This window comes from Oryctolagus cuniculus, chromosome 4, assembly GCF_051225735.1.
Source record: "Oryctolagus cuniculus isolate XC-2025 breed Fujian yellow rabbit chromosome 4, ASM5122573v1, whole genome shotgun sequence".
Taxonomy (NCBI): domain Eukaryota; kingdom Metazoa; phylum Chordata; class Mammalia; order Lagomorpha; family Leporidae; genus Oryctolagus; species Oryctolagus cuniculus.
In genome coordinates, this window is record NC_142870.1 from 16,691,093 (window position 1) to 16,711,476 (window position 20,384).

The 20,384-nt window shown below is 42.5% G+C and overlaps 1 protein-coding gene and 1 pseudogene across 3 annotated transcripts in view; one reads left to right on the plus strand and one right to left on the minus strand.

Annotated features, from left to right (window-relative positions):
* The window catches only part of LTN1 (listerin E3 ubiquitin protein ligase 1), a 72,653-nt gene that overhangs the window by 418 nt on the left and 51,851 nt on the right, over positions 1 to 20,384 (plus strand). For 2 of the 3 annotated variants that reach the window (XM_008267154.5, XM_008267153.5), the window contains exons 2-6: positions 9,887 to 10,090; positions 10,536 to 10,634; positions 11,137 to 11,367; positions 13,694 to 13,746; positions 14,422 to 14,602. In XM_008267154.5, the coding sequence (XP_008265376.3) occupies positions 9,887 to 10,090; positions 10,536 to 10,634; positions 11,137 to 11,367; positions 13,694 to 13,746; positions 14,422 to 14,602 (768 nt within the window). The remainder of the gene's footprint in view (positions 1 to 9,886; positions 10,091 to 10,535; positions 10,635 to 11,136; positions 11,368 to 13,693; positions 13,747 to 14,421; positions 14,603 to 20,384) is intronic. The other variant, XM_089330610.1, reaches the window with a different exon arrangement.
* LOC127493940 (transcription elongation factor A protein-like 7) lies at positions 15,079 to 15,798 on the minus strand (annotated as a pseudogene).

Genomic DNA, 20,384 nt, shown 5'->3' on the forward strand with positions numbered 1-20,384 from the left:
GCTTCAGTGGTAGCTTCAGTCGGATGGCTGCCTGGCCGAGGTCGCGGTGGGAGACGGTGCTGGGAGCTAGGGGACTTGGGTGGGAGGAGGATAAAATGAGCTTGGTGTTCTGGGCACTTCCCATCATGGTCCTCCTGCATGTGGCTTCCCCGCACCGCTCGGGGTCAAGGCCAAAGTTCTTGCCAGGGAATACGGGGTTTATGTTGGTCAACCTGTCGCCGCTTTCCGTGTCAGACCCCATCTTCCACTCCCTCTTCCCAGCTCACTCTTGACCTTGCCTGGCGGGCTCCCAATGCTCTTCTGTTACGTGGCTCCAAATTTTGCTCCATGCAACCCAGTGAGGTCTCCTGTGATCTCCCGATTTTAAATCGTAGCTCTCTCAAGATCCGTGTTCTCTTTTCTTTATTTTATTACGTGGCATGGGACTTTAAACGTACTGGGTAACTTACCATCTTGTTTCACAAGGAGATGTATTTTGAAGGCAGATGTTTCTATTTGGGGCTGTCATGTTGGAGCCTAAAACAGGGACTGGCATATAGTAGAAGTTCATAGGTAGTTGTTTAAAGAAGGCTCTCAAGTTTTTTTTTTTTTTTTTTTTTAAAGATTATTTATTTGAAAGGCAGAGTTACAGAAAGAGAGAGGGAGAGACAGAGAGAGGTCTTGCATTGACTGGTTCACTCCCTAAATGTCCAGATGGCTGGGGCTGGGCCAGGCCAAAGCCAGAAGCCAGGAGCTTCTTGCAGATCTCCTACATGTGTCCATGGGCCTGGCAATCTGGGCCATCCTCTGCCACTTTTCCAGGTATGTTAGCGGGGAGCTGGATCAGAAGTGAGCAGCTGGGACTGGAACCAGTGCCCATATGGTGCTGCAGGTGGTAGCTTAACCTGCTACACCAGAACACCAGACCCTCCCACCCAAGTAGATTCGTGTAAACCCATATGATTATGGATGTTATAATTTTATACATATATCTATATATAAAATAATGATATTTGGTTTGTTATAGCACAGTCCAATAGTATTAGCATGCTTTCTCTCCTGTTTTCGATTCAGTTAATTGTAGTGATTTCATTGCCATATTTTCTTAGATCTGTCACTTGAAATGTTTAACATAATATCAAAAATTACAGTAACTTACCTTGTTAGGTATTGTGCTAAGCACTTTGCTTACTGCTAGCAACCCTGGCCCCAATCCATATTTTCTTTTTTTAAAAAACTTTAATAAATATAAATTTCAAAAGTATAACTTTTGGATTATAATGGCTTTTCCCCCCATAACCTCCCTCCCACCTGCAATCATCCCATCTCAAATTCCCTCTCCCATCCCATTCTTCATCAAGATTCATTTTTAATTATATACAGAAGATCTACTTAGTATTTGCTAAGTAAAGATTTCACCCACACAGACATACAACGTATAAAGTACTGTTTGAGTACTAGTTTTACTATTAATTTGCATAGTACAGCACATTAAAGACAGAGATCCTACATGGGGAGTAAGTGCACAGTGACTCCTGTTGTTGATTTAACAATCGACACTCTTATTTATGATGTCAGTAATCACCCAAGGCTCTTGTCATGAGCTGCCAAGGCTATGGAAGCCTTTTGAGTTCACAAACTCCAGCCTTATTTAGACAAGGTCATAGTCAAAGTGGAAGTTCTCTCCTCCCTTCAGAGAAAGGTACCTCCTTCTTTGATGGCCGTTCTTTCTGCTGGGATCTCACTCGCAGAGATCTTTCACGTAGGTCATTTTTTTTGCCAGAATGTCTTGGCTTTCCATGCCTAAAATACTCTTATGGGCTTTTTAGCCGGATCTGAAGGCCTTAAGGGCTGATTCTGAGGCCAGAGTACTGTTTAGGACATCTGCCATTCTATGAGTCTGCTGTGTATCCTGCTTCCCATGTTGGATCGTTCTCCTTTTTAATTCTATCAGTTATTATTAGCAGACACTATTCTTGTTTATGTGATCCCTTTGACACTTAATCCTATCCTTATGATCAATTATGAACTTAAATTGATTGCTTTGACTAGTAAGATGGCATTGGTGCATGCCACCATGATGAGATTGATTTGGAATCCCCTGGCACGTTTCTAGCTCTACCATTAGGGGTAAGTCTGAGTGAGCAAGTGCCAAACTGTACATCTCCTCCCTCTCTTATTCCCACTCTTATATTTAACAGAGATCACTTTTCAGTTAAATTTAAACAACTAAGAATAATTGTGTGTTAATTAAAGAGTTCAACCAATGGTATTAAGTAGGACAAAAACAATACTAAAAGGAATAAAATAGTAAGTTGTTCCTCGACAGTCAGGACAAGGGCTGATTACAGTCCATATATTCTTTACTTATACCTAGATTCATGAATTGTTAATATTTGGTCATATCTATTTTTATTATTAAAGATTAAGTTATTTACTTGAAAGACAGAGAGAGAGAGAGAGAAAGATCATCTTCCATCAGTTGATACACTCCCCAAATGGCTGCAATGGCTGGTGTTATCCAGGCCAAAGCCAGTGCCTGGAACTCCATCCAGATCTCCAACATGTGTTTGGGCTATCTTTTGCTTCTTTCCCAGGTATATTACCAAGGGTAATAATGGATTGGAAATGGAAAGTCTAGACTAACTGGTGCTCATAGGGTATTCCAGTGTTGCAGGCTGTGGCTTAACTTGCTTTGCTACAGTGCCACCCCCCATATTTATTCTCTTTCTTAATTGTACTTTCCTGAAATATATAAGGTAATTGTGCAATTCAGATTTTAGATTCTTTTTTCTTTATATTTTTATTTATTTTTTTGAGAGGTCAGCTACAAAGAGAGGGATTGACAGAGAGCAAGGTCTTCTGTCTGCTCTTTCACTCCCCAAAATGGCTGCAATAGCTGGAGCTGTGCTGATCTGAAGCCAGGAGCCAGGAGCTTCTTTTGGGTCTCCCATGTGGGTACAAGGTCCCAAGCACATGGATCATCTTCCACCACATTCCCAGGCCATAGGTAGAGAGCTGGATCGGAAGAGGAGCAACCATGATATGAACTGTGCCCACATGGAATGTTGGCACTGCAGGCGGAGGCTTAGCCTATTACAGCAGAGCTCGGGCCCCAGACTTTCTTTTTTTTTAAGTGAGACTTGTATTTGTTTCTTTCTTTCTTTCTTTCTTTCTTTTTTTTTTTTTTGATTTATTTATTTATTTGAAAGGAGAGTTACACAGAGAGAGAGAGCTCTTCCGTCTGATGGCCCACTCCCCAGTTGGCCGCAATGGCTGGAGCTGGGCTGATCCGAAGCCAGGAGCCAGGAGCCTCCTCCAGGTTTCCCATGCGGGTGAGGGGCCCAGGAACTTGGGCCATCTTCTACTGCCTTCCCAGGCCATATCAGAGTTGGAATGGAAGTGGAGCAGCCGGTCTCGAACTGGCGCCCATATGGGATGTGGTACTTTAGGCCAGGACATTAACCCACTGTGCCATGGCGCTGGCCCCATAATTCTTAAATACTTTATTGTATAACATCTTTTTTTTTTTTTTAAAGATTTATTTATTTGAAAGGCAGAGTTACACAGAGAGAGAAGGAGAGGCAGAGAGAGAGAGAGAGAGACGAAGAGTGAGGTCTTCCATTCGCTGGTTTACTCACCAGTTGGCCACAATGGCCAGAGCTGCACCGATCCGAAGCCAGGAGCCAGGAGCTTCCTTCAGGTCTCCCATGTGGATGCAGGGGCCCAAGGACTTGGGCCATCTTCCGCTGCTTTCCCAGGCCATAGCAGAGACCTGGATTGGAAGAGGAGCCTCCGGGACTCGAAGTGGCGCCCATATGGGTTGCTGGCCCTGCAGGCGGTAGCTTTACTCACTGTGCCACAGCACCAGCCCCAATGTATAACATCTAAAAGTAGTTCTTTTCTTCTACATAATCATCAGCAATTATAACATGCGGAAACTGTAATTTTGGTGTATAATATACCATCTTGTATTGGCATTTCTTACGTTGTCTAAATAGTATTCTCTATAACCCTTTTTTTTTGTGTGTGTTTCTTTTTTTAAGATTTATTTGTTTATTTGAGGGGCTTAGTTACAGACAGGAGAGAAGGAGAGACAGAGAGAGAGGTGTTCTATCAGTTGGTTCACTCCCCAGATGGCTGCACCTGATGGACCTGGGCATATCTGAAAGCAAGGAGCCACGAGCTTCTTCCAGAATTCCTATATGGGTGTAGGGGTGCAAGCACTTGGCCATATCCACTGCTTTCCTGTGCAGCTGGGAGCTGGATCGGAAGTGGAGCAGCCAGGACTCCAACCAGCACCCAAATGGGATGCAGGCTGGCTCCTTGACTATTTTTGATATACAATTTTGAAACCATCTGGGATTCAATTAAGGATCAATCACTCATTTAGATATCACTTAGGTCCCTTTAATCCAATTTTCTGGTCCTTTTTTGTGTTTTTTTTTTTTGTTTGTTTGTTTGTTTTTTGAGGTGGGCATATTTTATGACATCATAATTTGGAAGTGTCGGGGCCATTTATTTTGCCTAAATTTGTTTTATCTAATTTTTTTTCTTATTATTAGATCCAGGGTAAAGGTTTTTTCTTTTTAGATGGTGATTCTTTCCTAGTGCATCACATAAGGGACATATGGAATCTCTGCCCTATTAAAGGTGCTATTTCCTTTTTTTTTTTTTTTAAGGATTTATTTATTTATTTGAAAGGCAGAGTTACAGAGAGGCAGAGTCAGAGAGAGAGAGAGAGAGAGAGGTCTTCCATTCATTGGTTCACTCTCCAGATGACTGCAATGGCCGGAGTTGTGCTGATTCGAGGCCAGGAGCCAGGAGCCAGGAGCTTCTTCCGGGTCTCCATGTGGGTGCAGGGGCCCAAGGACTTGGGCCATCTTCTGCTGCTTTCCCAGGCCATAGCAGAGAGCTGGATTGAAAGTGGAGCAGCCGGGACTTGAGCCGGTGCCCATGTGGGATGCCAGCACTGCAGGCAGCGGCTTTACTCACTGCGCCACAGTGCCGGCCCCATTGCTATTTCTTTAATTACTTGGTTAAGCTGGTGTACATTATAAAGTTATTTTTTAAAAAAGATATATTTATTTGAGAGTCAGTTACAAATGGAGAGGTCTTCCATCCTCTGGTTCACTCCCCAAGTGGCCACAATGGCCAGAGCTGGGAGCTCTGAATCAGGAGCCAGGAGCTTCTTCTGGGTCTTCCACGGGGGTACAAGGGCCTAAGCATTTGGGCTGTCTTCCACTGCTTTCGTAGGCACATCAGTGAGGAGCTGGATCAGAAGTGGAGCAGCCAGGGCTTGAACTGTGCCATATAGGATGCCTGAACCTCAGGCAGAGGTTTAACCTGCTGTGCTACAGTGCCAGCCCCTAAAGTCATCTTTTTCCATTGACTAATAAACAGTACGTGGAGTGGTAGCTTGAGACTGTGAATGTCCTGTTCTCCCACAAACTTTTACCTGTTGGCTTCAGCACTCTTGATGATTCCTGCCGGAATCAATTACCATGATGGTTTTAAAAGTTATGTTTAAGTACTGGTAATGTGGCACATTTAGGCTTCTGCCTGTGCTGCCTGCATCCTGTATGAATGCCAGGTACAGGTCTCAGCTCCTCCATTTCAGATCCAGCTCTCCACTAATGTGCCTGGGAGAAGTAGCAGAAGATCCTGGATCCCTGCCACCCATGTGGGGAGATCTGAATGGCACTCCAGACTCTTGGCTTTGGCCTGAACCAGGCCCAGCTCTCGGGGCCATTGGGGAGTGAACCAGCAGGTACAAGATTTCTCTGTGTCTCTCCTTCTCTCTCTGTCACTCTGCCTTTCAAATAAATAAATATTTAAAAAAAATCCCTGAGATTCAATATATGCAATAGTCCAAGAAATGAGCTAGTTACTTTTGTCTCATTTTAAAGATGATAGAACTAAGATTAAGAGAAATTAACTTGCCTAAGCTCATGTAGCTAGGAAGTTACAAAGTAGGATCTTCAGAGTGACATTCAGTCAACAAACGACTGATCACTGGATGCCATGTGTTCAGAGATGATAGATGGATGTCTGCCAGCCTTGAACTATTAGTCTGATGATACAAATATATAAGGAAATATTGTAATTATTTAAAGAATAGTGATAAACATATGAGCAAAAAGAACATGAATGGGAAAGGATGGTGATTTGGACATGAAGGAATAAGGTGTCCCAAACATGAGTGTTCTGAAGTACAAGTAGGGTTTTTGTCAGGCATTGAAAGTGAAGGATGGGGGCTAGCACTGTGGCGTAGTTGGCTAAGCCTCTGCCTGCAGCGCTGGAATCCCATATGGGCGCTAGTTCAAGTCCCGACTACTCCTCTTCCCATCCAGCTTTCTGTTGTGGCCTAGGAAAGCAGTGGAAGAGGGTCCAAGTACTTGGGCCCTTCCACCCGTGTGGGAGACCCCGAGGAGGATTCTGGCTCCTGGCTTTGGATTAGCTCAGCTCCAGCCGTTGCAGCCATCTGGGGAGTGAACCAGTGGATGGAAGACCTCTCTTTCTCTCTCTCTCTGCCTCTCTCTGCCTCTCTCTGCCTCTCTGTACCTCTGCTTTTCAAATAAATAAATCTTTTTTTTTTAAAAAAGTAATTGATGACGTCTTTTTTATTTCTGTTCACTTGGTTCCCTTTAGAAAGTAGGCCAGAATATTCCTTGTCAAATAAATTTCCCAAACGCAATTTTGCTTTTGCTGGGTATTTGTTTGTTGTGTATGTGTGTATTTTAATATTTATTTATTTATTTGGAAGTCAGAACTACAGAGAGGGTGAGACAAAGTAAGAGAGAGAGAGAGATCTTGCAAAGGCCAGGGGTGGGACAGGCTGGAGCCAGGATCTTCATAAAACACATAGGCAATCTTCTGCTGCCTTTCCCAGGCCATTAGCAGGGAGCTGGAGCAGAAGTGGTTCAGGTGGTACTCAAATCAGTGTTGCAGGTGGCTGTTTTACCTGCTATGCCTCAATACCTGCCCCTGGTGTTTTTTGTCTATTTGTTTTATGATTTATTTATTTACTTGTTACAGAGAGGAGAGACAGATTTTCCATTTGATGGTTTGCTTCTCAAATGTCTGCAAAGGCTGGGTCTGGTCCAAATCGAAGCCAGGAGCCAGGAACTCCATCTAGGTCTCCCACATGGGTGCAGGGGCCAAAAGATTTCTGCTGCTTTCCCAGGCATGTTAGCAGGGAGCTGGAGCAGCCAAGACTAGAACCAGCACCCAGATGGAATGCAGGTGGTGGCTTAACCCGCTGGCCATAACCCCGACTCCTGAATATGAGCAATTTGAATCACATGTTTTTATCATCCTTTACAAGTATTCTTGTAGAGAGATAAGAAATAGATGAGTTTGGATGAGTTTTAATGTCTTGGTGGTTGAACTGAGGCATTGCCCACTTAGAGGACAATGAGTGAATTTCTTTCAACAGTTCATGTGTGTTTTTTCTTTGTAACAGCTTCTTAACTTTTAGTATGAGAAAATTATTGTATATCAGTCAAAACACTGATTGTGATTCAAAACAAATAAATAGATTTGTATCTTAAATTGATTTTTATATCCATAATTTTAGCTCACAGAGTTTAGGTTAGGCTTTGTGTAAATGGAAGTGAGTGTATCTGCCAGTAGGGAATTCCCAGTTTATAAGCAGCTGTCATTATACCTGCCCCATGGTGATTTCTTAATAAATATTTGTTGAATGAATAGATGAATTGAAAACATGGGTCCTGCCGGCGCCGCGGCTCACTAGGCTAATCCTCCACCTAGCGGCGCCGGCACACCGGGTTCTAGTCCCGGTCGGGGCGCCGGAGTCTGTCCCGGTTGCCCCTCTTCCAGGCCAGCCCTCTGCTGTGGCCAGGGAGTGCAGTGGAGGATGGCCCAGGTGCTTGGGCCCTGCACCCCATGGGAGACCAGGAAAAGCACCTGGCTCCTGGCTCCTGCCATCGGATCAGCGCGGTGCGCCGGCCGCGGTGCGCTGGCCTCAGCGCGCTGGCCGCGGCGGCCATTGGAGGGTGAACCAACGGCAAAGGAAGACCTTTCTCTCTGTCTCTCTCTCTCACTGTCCACTCTGCCTGTCAAAAAAAAAAAAAAAAAAAGAAAACATGGGTCCCATTAATGAGCTAACTTTACATCACTGTATGGTATAGCTATGTGTATATGCATTCATTTATATGAAAATTGGAAATAAAAATTTCATAAAATAGTATTTATGAAAATCTTAGCCACATTTGATATGTTCAATTTTAAGAATGTTCCATTTCATTAAAATTCTAGCATGGCCCATTAAATTATGAGCCACTAATGGATTTATATATACTATTTATTTAATTTTAAAATATTTTATTTATTTGAAAGACAATTAGAGAGGTAGAGACTGAGAGAATGAGAGAGGTCTTCCATCCACTGGTTCACTCCTCCAATGGCTGCAACTACCAGACCTGAGCCAATCCAAAGCCAGGAGCTTCTTCCGGGTCTCCCACATGGTTGAATCGGTCCATTCTCTGCTGCTTTCTCAGATGCATTAGCAGGGAGCCAGGTTGGAAGTGGAGCAGCCAAGACTTGAACTGGCACCCATATGGGGATGCTGGCGCTGCAGGCTTGGGCTTTAACCTGCTGTGCCACAGCACCAGCCCTTATATACACAATTTAAAAAACACTGTTTTAATGTTTAGAAAACCAACACATAGGGGCCAGTGTTGTGGCATATAGGGTAAAGCTTCCATGATGCTAGCATCCCTTTTGAGTTCCAGTTCGTGTCCCAGCTCTTTACTTCTGAATTAGTTATCTGCTAATGGCCTGGGAAAAGCAGTAGAAGACGGTCTAAGTGTTTGGACCTCTGCCACCCACTTGGGAGACTCGGAAGTATCAGCCACAGCCGTTGGGGCCATCTGGGGAGTAAATGAGCAGAAGAAAGCACTCTCTTTCTGTCTCTCCCTCATTTTCTGTGATTCTGACTTTCAAGTAAATAAATATATACTTTAAAATATGTGTCTTTCTTCCCCCCCCCCTTCAGATTTATTTATCTGAAAGAGTTACAGAGAGATTAGTGAGAGAGAGATCTTCTGTTCCCTGGTTACTCCCCAAATGGACACAGTGGCCGGGGCTGGGCCAGGCTGAAGCCAGGAGCTTTATCTGGGTCTCCCACATGGGTACAGGGACCCAAGCACTTGGACCAATCTCTGCTGCTTTCCCAGGCACATTAGTGAGGAGCTAGATAGGAAGTAGAATAGCCAGGACTCGAACTGGCACCCATGTGGAATGCTGGCACCCCAGATGCCAGCTGTGCCACAGTGCTAGCCCCAAATGAATAATATTAAAAAAAAAGAAAAAAAAACAGGAAATAATTTCTAGGATCATTATTGACAGGTTCTTGGTAACAGAAACATTCATCTTTGAGTAACATTGCAACAGATGAAAGCTTATGTTAGGAAGAAAAAATGTAGTCAAATAACTGTTTGAACCATGGGACTTGTCCAGGAATTAAAAGTTACATTTTGGGGGTCAGTGCTGTGGTGCAGCAGGTTAATGCCCTGGCCTGAAGCGCAGGCATCCCATATGGGCATCGGTTCAAGACCCGGTTGCTCCACTTCCGATCCAGCTCTCTGCTATGGCCTGGGAAAGCAGTAGAAGATGGCCCAAATCCTTGGGCCTCTGCATCCACATGGGAGACCGGGAAGTGGCTCCTGGCTCCTGGCTTTGGATCAGCGCAGCTCCGGCCATTGCGGCCAGTTGGGGAGTGAACCAATGGATGGAAGACCTCTCTCTCTCTCTCTCTCTCTCTCTCTCTCTGCCTCTTCTCTCTCTGTGTAACTCTGACTTTCAAATAAATAAGTAAATCTTAAAAAAAAAGTTATATTTTGAACTCTTCTTAGACTCTGGCTTTTTTGCTCTTTCTTATCAGCCTTCAAACAGTGGCCGAGCTGCGGAACTCCTTGCCAAAGAACAGGGAACGGTTCCTGGATTTATTGGTTTTGGAACATCACATAGTGACCTAGGCTATGTTCCTGCTATTCAAGGAGCTGAAGAAATAGACAGTCTTGTAGATTCTGATTTCCGAATGGTGCTGCGGAAACTGTCTAAGAAAGATGTCACAACAAAATTAAAAGTAAGCTTTCTTTTCATAAAAACTATTAAAATTTTTTTGTTAAAAAGTCACATCAGCATATCCTATATGAAAATAAATAATTTATCACTAATAAATTTTTTTTACATTTGCACTTTTTTTCTGAAACAAGCATAAATTTACTTGATACTTATCTTCTGGGTTATAAATTAGTTCGTTGCTCTGGACTTTGCATTTTCTCCATTAGGGAATGTGGTTTTGATTCTTTTGAATGGGTTTGTTTGTTTGTATGCATTTTATTTTTTTCTTAAAACAGTGGAACCATTTCTTTCATAGTTGCCTGTGAAAGAACACCTCAAATTAATCCCATATGACACAAACAGAAATAATACATTCTCTTGTTACATGACATTCCCTAAGCTTCCAGATCAGCATAAATGTAATCCACAGCCAATATCCTGGATGTTAATGATGTTAATACTTTTAGGCTATGCAGGAATTTGGAACCATGTGTACAGAGAGAGACACAGAAATAGTAAAAGGAGTGCTTCCATATTGGCCAAGAATTTTCTGCAAAATTTCACTTGTGAGTATTAAGACTTTACTAGTTAATTTCCTTTATATGTTCTTCAGTTGAAGTCACTAGAACTGTTGGGTTTAAATGGTTTATTTTTGGTTAGGGTTATGAAATGTTGTCAGCATTATTATTACGGATTGGATTTTTGACTTATAGTGAGTGAGAGGAGAGTCTTTTTTTCACAAATTAGTTCATTACTAGAGAATCATCCAGATGCCTTCCAGTTGTAATAAATTCTGACAATTATTTTATTCCTTTGGATTTTTATTTGCTCTAGAAGAATGAAAATGAGTTGAATCTATAATTAAAATAATCTGAGCTCATTAGGAAAGGGAGAAAAGAAAAAATTATTTCTAATGAAAAAAATCTCAAATTCTTGACACTTCAAACTTAGATGAATTTAATACATAACCGAATTCTTGTTAATGTGTCATTTATTGAATGCCTATATATGCTTGAATTTGTTTTTATGGGTTATAGTTTTTTCAAACCACATTTGTATTTTCAATAGGATCATGACCGCCGGGTTCGAGAAGCCACGCAACAAGCTTTTGAAAAACTTATCCTTAAAGTAAAGAAACACTTGGCTCCCTATTTAAAAAGTTTAATGGGCTATTGGCTGATGGCTCAGTGTGATACATATACACCAGCTGCGTTTGCTGCAAAAGATGCATTTGAAGCTGCTTTCCCGCCAACCAAGCAACCTGAAGCCATAGCATTTTGTAAAGATGAAATTACAAATGTAAGTTTCTGTGTCTTTTTTTCTTAAGTATTTAAAGAATGTAAAGCATAATACAGTGACAGTCCTGCTGCTGCCATTGTAGAAGAATGAGTAAATAAAATATTTTCAACAGAAGATTGTCTTTTTTACATAGTGTTTGACAAAATTGACCATTTTCAACAAAATATCTACTTTGATTGAATCTTTTTCTTGTATTTATTCATTTTTGTAATGATTTATTTATTTATTTGAAAGGCAAAGTTACAGAGAAACAGAGGCAGAGAGAGAGAGAGAGAGGTCTTCCCTCTGCTGGTTCACTCCCCAGATGGCCGCAAAGGCCAGAGCTGTACTTATCTGGAGCCAGGAGCTTCTTCCGAGTCTTCCACGAGGGCACAGGGCCCCAAGGACTTGGGCCATCTTCTGCTTTCCCAGGCCTTAGCAGAGAGCTGGATTGGAAGTGGAGCAGCTGGGACTCAAACTGGCACCCATATGGGATGCTGGCACTGCAGGTGGCGGCTTTACCTGCTACACCACAGCGCTGGCTCCTGGATTTTAACTTTTTCAAGTTGAAGACCAATTTATTAGAAGTTAGGCAAATGAAGATCAAAGTGTTTGCATTATAACTAATATATCATACTGTCTATAAGACATTTTCCACGAATATACCATTGGGTACCATTCCCATGGGTGTATGACCTTGGGGGATGTTCTGTGCCTTCATTTCCTCACATATAAAATGATAATTAACTTGTATTCCATTAGGTGGCTGTGAGGATATTTTACTGTGTGTGGTGTGGTTAAAGTGATTTCTCGGGGCAGGCCTTTGGTACAGTGGTTAAGATGCTGCTTGGGGCCGGTGCCGCGGCTCAGTAGGCTAATCCTCCACCTTGTGGCGCCGGCTCGCCGGGTTCTAGTCCCGGTCGGGGCACCGGATTCTGTCCCGGTTGCCCTTCTTCCAGGCCAGCTCTCTGTGGCCAGGGAGTACAGTGGAGGATGGCCCAGGTGCTTGGGCCCTGCACCCCATGGGAGACCAGGAGAAGCACCTGGCTCCTGCCATCGGATAGGCGCGGTGCGCCGGCCACAGCATGCCAGCCGTGGCAGCCATTGGAGGGTGAACCAACGGCAAGGGAGGACCTTTCTCTCTGTCTGTCTCTCTCACTGTCCACTCTGCCTGTCAAAAAAAAAAAAAAAAAAAATGCTGCTTGGGATACCTGCTTCTCATACTGGAGTGTCTGGTTCAAGTTCTAGCCCTTCCATTTCTTTCTTTTTTCTTTATTTTTTAAATTTGTATATTTGAAAGACACAGTGATGGGGCGGGGGTAGGGAGGAGAGGGGAACACAGAGAAACAGGAAGAGGTTTTCCATCCACTGGTTCACTCCCTAAATAGCTACAATGATCAGGCTTGGGCCAGGCTGAAGCTAGGAGCCTGGCACTCCATCCAGGTCTCTCATTAGGTGGCAGGGGCTGGAGCACTTGGGCCATCTGCTGCTGTACATTAGTAGGGATCTATGTTGGACATGTGACAGCTGGGAATGGAACTGGCATTCTGATATGTGTTGTTGGTGTCACATAGAGTGGCTTAACCCACTGTCATAGAGCAGAGCACAGTGTAGTCCTTCATTGTGGGCAATGCTGCTCTCAAAAAGAGGGAAGAGGGAAGCAGTATAATTTTTCTCTCAGATTTACTATAGATTTTTTTTTCCTACTTCACTGCTCTGTGCAAGAGAAGGAGGAATAAGTAGCCAAAAGTATGTGGAGAAAAATTTCTCTTGATAGATACTGGAGGAGTGGGGAAGTACTCTTTCCTTCTTACCCCAAAAGCATGCAGCTTGATAGGAAAAGTAACACAGGTAAAATTTGAATCTATATAATTTTACTGTTCATTAATATGAGGTTTATGGAGACTATTAGACACACACACACACACATACACACTAAAGTATTTCCATCTGTTGACTCAATCCTCCAATACCAGCAACAATTGTGACTGAACCAGGCTAAAACTGAGAGTTAGGAACTCATTCCAGTGGTTCCATGCGGGTGGCAGGTACCCAACTACTTGAGCCATCACCTGCTGTTTCCCAGGCTGTGCTTTAACAGAAAGGTGGAAATGGGAACAGAGTCAGTGCTAGAGAGCAGGTACTCTGATAGGGAATGTAGGTATTATAACTGCTAGGCCAAACACCTGCCCCTTGGGGATCCTGTATATATTATGTTACATATTTTATATATACATAATATATATATATTTAATTTTTAATTGGATTTTACTTAACTGTGTCCTGTCCATTCACCATTGACAGTGCAGTGAAAGCTCAAGGCTCTGGTATTTTTCTCCTTGTGTAGGTGCTGCAAGATCATCTCCTAAAGGAAACACCTGATACACTCAGTGACCCACAGTAAGTTGTGTTGTTTCTGTGTAACACGTTAAAGATTTGCTATGCTTACAGGTAATCAGATGATAATTTCAGTGTGACTTTTTTTTTTTTTAAGAAGTGTTTCTAAATACAGAGATGAAAATACTTAATTTAATGCTGTGTGCCTGGTGCTGCATTGAGTGCTTTTACTTGCAGATTGTCCTTGCTGTTTAGCTTGGATTATCAAGAATCTGTTAGAATGATTCTATCAGAAAGAGTTGTTTTAGATGTTTCCTACATTTACCTTTAAAGTTTGGTTCAAAGTAGTTGAGGAACTACATACAATTCCACTGAAAAAATAGGAGAGTATTTTACTTTCATGCTTATGTTTTAATCAGACTTTTAAGAATCCGTAAGGTGAAGTAGTACCAGGCATATTGGTTCTGTGGGATTGCCTTAGTACATGCTACTGAGAGTAGTATACTGGCTAACTTTTTTTTAAGCCACAGCTTGTCATCTACTTTCACCTTGCATTAGAAGTAAAATAAGTAGTTAAAATTCTGTGTTTGTATCTTGTGAGGAATTAGCACAGAGCAAGTAGGAAAATTAAAGCAACTGTGTTAGATACTTAATGATAACACATGTAATTTAGAAGTGCCATATATATAGTTTGGCTTTTCTCAGTCTTTGTCTGTCTTCATTTCTTTTCACATCAAGAACTGTTCCAGAGGAAGAAAGAGAAGCTAAATTCTATCGGGTTGTAACTTGTTCCCTGCTGGCACTGAAGAAATTACTTTGCCTTTTACCTGATAATGAACTTGATTCTCTGGAGGAGAAATTTAAGTCTCTTCTATCACAGAATAAGTTTTGGAAGTATGGAAAACACAGTGTGCCTCAGGTATTTTGATCCTTTTTTTTTTCCTCATAATAATTTAATTGCCAGTTTATTCCTCTAGTTAAGAGATCCAGAGACAATTTGAAATTTACATTCCTTTCTCATATTTCTATTATTAAGAGTTTGTTTTTTCACTGCCTTCCAAAAAAGTGATTGACAAGTTCTTTTATTGTGTCTTTTTTAGTTTTCTTTGTAACATAGTAATATACACACACAGAGTTGTATTCCTATTTTGGAAAACAGAAGATGCAGGTAGGCAAAAAGGAAATAAAATACCGATCACACAGAGATTGACTCTTAACCTTTGGTATATAGTAATCCAGACTTTTTGCTCTGTGTTATAAATAAATATACGTATTTGGTGTATACACACACATAACATATCACACACACACACACAGAGATCTGCAAGTGGTATTTTCACTTTACAATATACAAGTGAATGAGACTCTTTATTAAATGAGTGGGGTTGGGTCCAAAGATGAGATGTTTAGAAGAATCATTCAAGGATCAGAATAAAATGTTAGCAAATATCTAGCAAGAAAATGCAGACAGAAAGAAAGCAGTGGCAATGTTAATAACAGAAAATGACTGAATTTCGGGGAAAATGCATTAAATGGTATAAGGAAGGTCCCAAGAATACCTGTGGTTAGAGGGCAGAGCCCTGAATTTCTTTCTCAGACTCCTTCTCTCTTCCAAACACCTTACCATCTCATCTCCCTCCTTGTCATTTCTTTATCCTTAAAATGCATTTAATCTGTGTCTTCCTTAAATTCTTTGAAAGACTGAAGAAGCAGCCTCTGTCTGAAATTCCCTTCCGTCTGCTGGTGTTGAGATTCTCCATGGGGTGTTCTCCCGACCTCTTTGTACACTGCACTTGGACTTTCCTTCATTTTCTTTACAGAGTTTTTGTGTGATGTTCTTTCCTGCATTACTGTGCTGATGTGAGGTAGTTTCCTGTTCTTTTTCTTGCCTTGAGAACACAGACCGAGGGACCTCTTCCTTCCCTTGACTATAAGCAGGCAGGTCTGCAAGGCAGTGAGTTTGGTATCTTAATCTTTTTAAAGACATTTCTCTGGTTTCTCCCCCCGCCCCCCAATTTTGTTAGTTTATATTTTTGTGTATTTTTTATGTTCAAAACTCTGTAAGCACATCTTTGTGGTGGATCAATCTGGATTGAATTATCTTTCCTATTGGAATGTTAGGCTATTTTCACTTTTTTATTTAGTTTGGGCCTTGGATTTAGAGCTGAATTATCATTCTCCTTTGTTCCTGGCACCTTGAAATTGTTGGTATGTTCAAGGCTCTTTTCATTTTTTTAAATTTTTAACATTTAAAAAAAATTTTTTTAAAGATTTATTTATTTGAAACAGAGTTACAGAAAGAGGTAGAGCCAAAGAGAGAGATCTTATATCCACTGGTTCACTCCCCAAATGACTGCAATGGCCAGAGCTGAGCTGACCCAAAGCCAAGAGCCAGGAGCTTCTTCCAGGTCTCCCACGAAGGCACAGGGGCCCAAGGACTTGGGCCATCTTCTACTGCTTTCCCAGGCCATAGCAGAGCTGGATTGGAAGTAGAGCAGCCAGGACTTGAACTGGTGCTCATGTGGAATGCCGGCACTGCAAGCTGGTGCTTTAACCCACTGCACCAGACTGCCAGCCACTCATTTTTTTTTTTTAAGATTTATTTATTTATTTGAAAATCAGAGTTATGGAGAGAGAGAGGGAGAGACAGAGAAATATCTTCCATTCACTGGTTCACTCCCCAGATGGCCGCAAAGGCCAGGGCTGGGCCAGATGGAAACCAGGAACTTCTTCGAGGTCCCTCCCTGAGGGGAGCAGGGTCCCAAGCACCTGGGTCGTCTTCCACTGCTTTTCCCAATCCATTAGTAGGGAGCTGGATCGGATGTGGAGCAGCGAGGACAGGAACTGGCATTCATATGGAATGCTGGTATTTCAGGTGGTGGCTTTATCCATTATGCCACAGCACCGGCCCCCAAACTCTTTTCACTTATTTATTCATGTGTTTGTTTTTCATTGGATCCCTATCTCCTTCTGCATTTTCCATCTCCAGCAACTCACCATTCTAATGTTTTTGACACATGTCCTATTTGCATAATTGAATCTCATTGTTCATTGTTTATTTTTTAAGATTTATTTTATTTATTTGAAAGATTTAGGAGAGTCAGAGAGATAAAGAGATCTTCTATCTGCTAGTTTACTCCCCAAATGGTTTCAGTGGCTGGGGCTGGGCCGGGCCAAAGCCAGGAGCCAGGAGTTTCATCCCAGTCTCCTTCCTATGTGGGTGCAGGGGCCCAAAGACTTGTGCCAGCTTCTGCTGCTTTATCAGGCACATTAGCAGGGAGCTGGATTTGAAGTGGAGCAGCCGAGACTTGAATCGGCATTCCTGTGGGATGTTGGCACTGTGGGTTGTGGCTTCATCTGTGTGCCACAATGCTGGTACCTGTCATTATGTTCCATAAAGTCATTTATTAGAGTATTGCTTCTAGGAGAAATAGAGGAAATACTATGAACCTCTAGTCACAGCATTTTGGTCAACTGATCAATACATAACCTTGTTTTAGATTTCTGTTTGAAGACCTTTAAAATACTTGTATATTGACCTGTTAATAGTGTACTCATGACTTATAGCACTAGAACTCGAGCCTGCATATAACTTAATTTAACACAAAGTAAGGCGCTGAACTGGAAGTGGAGTAGCTGGGATTCAAACTGGCTCGCACGTGGGTTGCCAGTGTTGCAGGCAGTGGCTTTACCTGCTTTGTCGGCCCCTGGCACTCTGACTTTTGATTTCAGGGTTATACATTTTGGGAAGTAGGTGAATTTGCAAATATGGAATCTGTAATAATGGGGATTGACTTGTGATTTTGAAAGCGTGATTTTAACTTACAGAATATTGCGTTCAAACCCAGATGTTGGTTTCCTAAGCAGCACCAAATGCCTGCCCCTAGTTCTCTTTGTTGCTAAACTGCCTTTCTTTTTTTTTTTTTTTTTTTTTGACAGGCAGAGTGGACAGTGAGAGAGAGAGACAGAGAGAAAGGTCTTCCTTTGCCGTTGGTTCACCCTCCAATGGCCGCCGCGGCCGGTGCGCTGCGGCCGGCGCACCGCGCTGATCCGATGGCAGGAGCCAGGAGCCAGGTACTTTTCCTGGTCTCCCATGGGGTGCAGGGCCCAAGCACCTGGGCCATCCTCCGCTGCACTCCTTGGCCACAGCAGAGGGCTGGCCTGGAAGAGGGGCGACCGGGACAGAATCCGGCGCCCCGACCGGGACTAGAACCCGGTGTGCCGGCGCCGCTAGGCGGAGGATTAGCCTAGTGAGCCGCGGCGCCGGCCCTAAACTGCCTTTCTTAATCTACTCAGTCCATTATAGCAAAATACTATAAACTAGGTAATTTATAAATGATAGCAATTTATGTCTCACAGTTCTTGAGTCTGGGAAGTCCAACAGCAGGGCACCAGCAAATTCAGTTTTTCATAAAGGCTTGCTTTCTCTATTCAAAGGTGACACCTTGTTTCTGAATTGTCACGTGAGAGCAGAGGCAGAAACGCTAACTTGCATCCTCAAGTTTCTTAATAAGGGCACTAATGCCGTTCATGAGGGTGGAGTCCCCAAGAGTTAGTAACCTCCCAAGGCTCCACCTCTTAGGACTGTCACATTGGCAGGTTAAGTTTCTTTTTTCTGCCTTTTTTTTTTTTTTGAAAATTTATTTATTTGAAAATCAGAGTTACACAGAGAGAGAAGGAAAGGCAGAGAGAGAGAGAGAAAGAGAGAGAGAGAGGTCTTTCATCTGCTGGTTCACTCTCCAATTGGGTGCAACAGCCGGAGCTGTTGTGATCCAAAGCCAGGAGCTTATTCTGAGTCTCCCACGAGGGCACAGGGGTCCAAGGACTTGGGGCATCTTCTGCTGCTTTCCCAGGCCATAGCAGAGAGCTGGATTAGAAGGAGCTGGGACTTGAATCGGCGCCCATATGGGATGCCAGCACTGCGGCTTTACCCCCTACTCCACAACGCCGGCCCCTTGAGTAAGTTTCAGTATCTGTTTTGGAGCGAAACATTTAGACTATAGAACTATTTTTAAACTATAAATTGAGTTTTATATTTAAATTAATTTAGGAATCATGCTTATTTTTTTTAAGATCTGCAAAACTGTTTCCAGAATCTGTTTCAGTGCAGATTTCTTTAATGTTACTTTTGAAATACAATAACTATTGTTGCTATAGAGTTTGTGACTGATAAATCTAGTCATTCAGATCCCTGCTATTTTTTCTTTCTGTTAACCATGGCTCACGGTGCCTTGGTTTATGTGTATTTGACTTCTTTAGAGTCTCCGGAGGAAGGCTCTGCCACTAAAGAGGATTTGTATTTTCTTGCTAACGAAAGAGAAAATCAAATTAAATCTTCCTTTTTATTTTTTTGTACTTTTTTTAAAATAAGGATAAGGGAGGAAATGTACAGTTCAGCACGTGTTCCCATGGACTTACCCCTAAGGGTAAAGCTAAAAACTTGCCTTAGGACTCCAAATCCCATTAAGCTGGGTGGTACTAATGCCATTATACTAGTTAAAGTGATCATTTTAAGTGCGATCATTCAGATAGGAATAAGTGTTAAAGGCCAGCACCACGGCTCAATAGGCTAATCCTCCACCTGCGGCGCCAGCACACCGGGTTCTAGTCCTGGTTGGGGTGCCGGATTCTGTCCCGGTTGCTCCTCTTCCAGTCCAGCTCTCTGTTGTGGCCTGGGAGTGAGTGGAGGATGGCCCAAGTTTGGGCCCTGCACCCGCATAGGAGACCAGGAGAAGCACCTGGTTCCTGGCTTCAGATCAGCACAGTGCGCCGGCTGCAGTGGCCATTGTGGGGTGAACCAACGGGAAAAAAAGGAAGACCTTTCTCTTTGTCTCTCTCTCTCTCACTGTCCACTCTGCTTGTCCAAAAAAAAAAAAAAAAATCACATAAATATGACCAAGTGTCTGTTACTAACAATAGATAGAATTAAAAAGGAGAGAATGATCCAACATGGCAAGTAGGCCACACAGCAGACTCATAGAATGACAAATGCCCTAAATAGCACTCTGATCTCAGAATCAACCCTTAAGTCATTCGGATGTGGCTAAAAGGCCTATGAGAGCATTTCAGGCATGGAAAGCCAAGACACTGTGGCAAAAAGTGACCTACGTGAAGGATCTCTGTGAGTGAGAGCCCTGTGGAAAGAAGGTGCCATCAAAGAAGGAGATACTTTTCTCTGAAGGGAGGAGAGAACTTCCACTTTGCTTATAGCCCTGTCTACATACTGATGGATTTGGTGGACTCAAAAGGCTTCCATAGCCTTGGTAGCTCATGACAAGAGCCTCGGGTGATCACTGATATCATAAATAAGAGTGTCAATTGTTAAATTAACAACAGGAGTCCCTGTGCATTTACTCCTCATGTAAGACCTCTTTCCTTAATGAGTCGTACTATGAGAATTAACTGTAAAACTTGTCTTCAAACAGTACTTTTTATGTTGTGTGTCTGTGTGGATGCAAACTGTTGAAATATTTACTTAGTATAGAGTTGGTCTTCTGTATATAAAGATAACTGAAAATGATCTTCATGGAGAGTGGGATTGGAGAGGGAGTATGAGGTAGGATAGGAGTTGGGGTGGGAGGGTGGATATGAGGGGAAGAACTGCTATATTCCTAAAGCTGAAACTATGTATTTATTAAATAAAAGCTTTCTTAAAAAAATAAAAATTTATTTTATTTGAAAGTCAGAGTTACAGGGTGGGA